This window comes from Atta colombica, unplaced genomic scaffold (assembly GCF_001594045.1).
Source record: "Atta colombica isolate Treedump-2 unplaced genomic scaffold, Acol1.0 scaffold163, whole genome shotgun sequence".
Taxonomy (NCBI): domain Eukaryota; kingdom Metazoa; phylum Arthropoda; class Insecta; order Hymenoptera; family Formicidae; genus Atta; species Atta colombica.
Genome location: NW_017259254.1, coordinates 964745 through 968870, shown reverse-complemented (window position 1 = coordinate 968870; position 4126 = coordinate 964745). Strand labels below are relative to the sequence as shown.

Here is a 4126-nt window from a genome sequence, read left to right as displayed (position 1 = left end):
AACATTTTCCCGTAGTTTCTCCTAAAAATTTAGAGAAAACGAATCTTTTTATATTTGTTTTGCACTTTATGAATGTTATTGATATTTAATAAGTGATAATTAATTGTTACAAAAATATGAAAATTTATATTTAAATTAAAAATATTATTTATGAAAAAGAAATTAGAATTTTCTTTAAATAAAAGGAGAAATGAAAATAACGATATATGTATATCATACTTTAAAATAAAAACTTTTAATTTGACTTTTTATAAATCTTAAAATTTAGAAGTAGTTAAAAAAATCTAACATCTTTAATTTTATCAAAGATCTAATGCATTCAAAGCAAATCATTTTTTTTATTTCTACAACAATTTGTAATTAATTCTCTTCCTTCTTTTTGACTTATTCGAAAAATTAGGATATATAAATAAGGAATAGCTCAATATATGCTATTCCTCAGCATGTTTCAAAAATTGCAATATGATTTCTTGCAGAACAAATTCTTGATGAACTCGGGAAGGGATGGAACGAAGTAGAATAGAGACAATAAAATGTCAGCGAACCGTTCGGCCGTTCGCAACCGAGTTAACCCTTTGTTAAGGACAGAGGTACAAGCTGTTCGCCGACATTTTCAACGAGCAGCACTCGAGAAAGGCCCGTCGAAAAAGAAGCGTAATGCGAGGGTGCATTGTGGATGGCGCGGCGCGGTAAACATCTGCCCCCGCAGATTTTGGAGACGGTCAGGGGAACCGAGGGTAATTAGCGGTGATTTTAATGCGGTGAGATCTGACACGCGCGACGAACGACACGTTTTACAGGATTACTGGTAATGCGGACCGCGGTAGCCTCCGACCTACAGCTGCCATCCGTCGGCATCTGCTGTCACATTAGGATGCATTATCGACCAAAAGTGATATGAACGTTTCCAAAATTTATTTAATGCACATATATATATATATATATATATATATTGATTTTATAATTGAATATAATATATACACATACACACGCGCATGTTACTGAAATATTTCTTTTCGCGATAAACTGCGGATTTTATTTAGATCAGCGTCATTGAGAAATTCTCGTGCTGTGCATTTCCCAAATTCACTTGGGAATATCTTAGTTTCTTTATTTGTTACTCGCAAATGTGTTACATTAAAAGTTTAACATTTACAATCTGACGAACTAGATGCATGAGCAACTACTATCGATTTGCATACTATTTACTGCATACTAAAACATACAAATTTTAATTATTTGCGATACAATTCTTTAATCCGATATATAATTATAAAATATTTAACAACAAATATATATTAAAAAGTGACGATTAATGGTCTTCTTTGAAATATTCAAAGTTATGTTTTCAGAATATTATTAAATTTTGTACGTCATTACATGTGTGAGAGAAAGATTAAAATATTATTCAATACTATTCTTGCACAAAGTGTCTTGGAATTAACTCATGCAAATGGCGAGATATTTAAAGTTATTTCAAGTTATAAATGGCAGGAATTTCTTTCCGAAAAGTTCTTCAAGCTTTGAAAAAGAGGGCAAATAAATAAAAAAACTTCAATCTTCTCATTTAATTTTTAGTACTTTATAGTTTAAATTTCAAATTTAGTTATCAAGATATTAAATTTTAAAAGTTAAAAAATAGCTACAAATGATAATAATTATCATTCCTCTAAGAATTTTGATCAGATTCAAAAATAAAATTTTGTTTTTGTGCGGCAATTAGAAATTATACAGTGTTGTTAGCATAAGGAAAGAAATCGAACGCGCAAAACGAATCCATTTTTTCTAAGTTGAAGTTGCAATTGCAGGCCAACGTTACGGGTCAGTCAACAAGAAGTGAACGCTCCTGTTTTAAGGAGGACACGGGAAACGCGCGCCAGAAGACCGTCGCTCGAGTACTTTTAATACCCAGGAGAACGCGCAAGGGGGTTAACGACATTAATTTTTCCCTCCACCACCGTTCCGTCCTCGTTTTATTCCACTACCTCTTTTTCCTCTCGTCGCGAAGCGGCTGTCGGATTTTCATTTGCATGAGAATCCCGCGGTAGTCTCATTTCGTTTCCGGGAACCCTGACCTTGAAGGGTGCGACAGAGCGTAGAATATCGCCGTTTGCGGATTGGGGTACCATCGCGCGAAAATTCATTTTCGGATATAATAAGGCCGAAAAAACCCTAACGATCGCTGTTACGACCGACCTGTTGAACTCCGTTTATCGAATGCCATAACCTTTGCAAAAATAAAGATATGCGTTAAGAATTTATTACACGTGTATACAAAGTGTATATATTAATTAATTTCATCGCAAATGATTATAATTTAAATAGCAACTTTGACAGGCAATAAAAATATAAGAGAAAGAGAGAGAGTCTTATAGAAAACATCTAATTTTTTTATAAATTTAATGTATTTATTTTGGCTCACTTGTTTATTAATTAACAAGAGGAACTTAATAGTAAAATGATTATTAAAGTGATCTAATTAATAAAATCGAAAATAACTTATGATTACAGTATAGAAGACAATTGCACTATGATCGATAATCATTCTTATATTTAAAATCGGCCTTAGTCTTAAAATGTCACAAAACAATCATAGAGACATATTATTTTAAGATTTACTTAAGACGATCTTAAAATAAGAACGAATTATGAATACCGGCCTATATCTTTGAAACATTTGCTTTGTGTGAGATGCGATAATTCTATTTCATATTTAACAAGTTGACGTTTTGAACATAACATCGATATGCGCACATTATGAAATATGAGTATTACAACTCGTTAATCAGCAAAAGCGGTAGGAAATTAGAGATGAGTCCTTTCATTCGATCCTGATTTGACGAGTCTTTCGAATCGTCAAAACGGGGTGCGAGACTCGTCACGCGTTCAAGCTACGTTTCAAGCCCACCCTATTAACGACACCCTCGGTGCTAAGCTCCCTTAAGCCCCACTAGCACATAATAATAGTCCATAGAACAGGTACCACCATATGTCTAGTCCACCCGACCCATTGTCAACACTTCGAACTGGTCGTGTTGCACTATGAACGTGTGCTCGAGGCTCAACAAGCGGAAAATATGTCTATCTCGAGATGACACGATGCCCATTTCTTTCCTAACGATAGTGTAAAAGCGTGATACCTTTAAGTTAAAGAAATATATCGAATTACATGATTAATTTTATCGCACTTTTTTAGAAAATTGTCATTTGCATGTCGAAACAATTTACTTCTTTCTATTATAATGCATTATTACGTGGATAAGTCTACTCAATAAATAATTTTAATTTTTATGACTTTGATTACAATGAAGAGATTACACAAATGAGATTATTTATGGGCTATTCTATCGTATGATTCAATCAATTAAATCATATATTGAATATTGTATTTCAATACAATTTTACTTATGTTAACAAGTTATTTTAATAACTAATGATATAAAATATGAATAAACTCTAACTAACTACTCGATGCATAGTCTTATAAAGCTGATAATTGTATTTGTGTATTCACATATTAATATTTAAGCACCACAACCTGTTTTGACCGAAAATGTGAAATATTTTTTTTTCTTATTTATGTTTAAACACTTCTCGATTTATATTTCACTGAATATTGTTTATAAAATATGAGTTGTAAAGGAAGTTATTAAAATTTTTAATGCAGCTTTGGAGCTAACAATAGAAGAAATACTATTCAGAATCAACATTTTAAATCTGAAGTGCGCTAAAATAAAACTATAAACTTATTGCTGGTCTACTTCCGCTTAAACAATAACGCAAAATGCAGATTTTAACTGTTTCTACTTTCTCGGCAAAGTGATCTGCGATACTCACCGACGGTGGTGGTAGCCCCGACGCTGCTTCTACCGGGCGTTGCGGCTGGCGTCGGCGGACTCGCCTCGAGACCCTGATGCACCCCGTACAGGCCGAAGTCCTGCTCATTCGAACTGGCGCTACTGCACTTCCTCTTCTCCTGATTGTGATTCAGATGGAAGCTGTCGTTTTCCACCAGACCGACACCAAGCAGACCCAAATTCGGCCTGAGCTCATCCATCAGCTTGTTCTGGCCGCAATTGGCAGCCGCCGCCGCGGAGAAGTTGAGCTGACGGCTGAAGATCGCCGG

General features: G+C 34.3%; 1 protein-coding gene across 1 annotated transcript in view; it reads right to left on the bottom strand.

Moving 5' to 3' along the window:
• LOC108686028 (homeobox protein prophet of Pit-1-like) overlaps positions 1–4072 on the bottom strand; it is a 22786-nt gene extending 18714 nt beyond the window's left edge. Inside the window, exon 1 of the mRNA XM_018191070.1 lies at positions 3838–4072. Within this exon, the coding sequence (XP_018046559.1) occupies positions 3838–4057 (220 nt within the window). The 5' untranslated portion in view covers positions 4058–4072. The remainder of the gene's footprint in view (positions 1–3837) is intronic.
• Between the last annotated feature and the right edge of the window lie 54 nt (positions 4073–4126).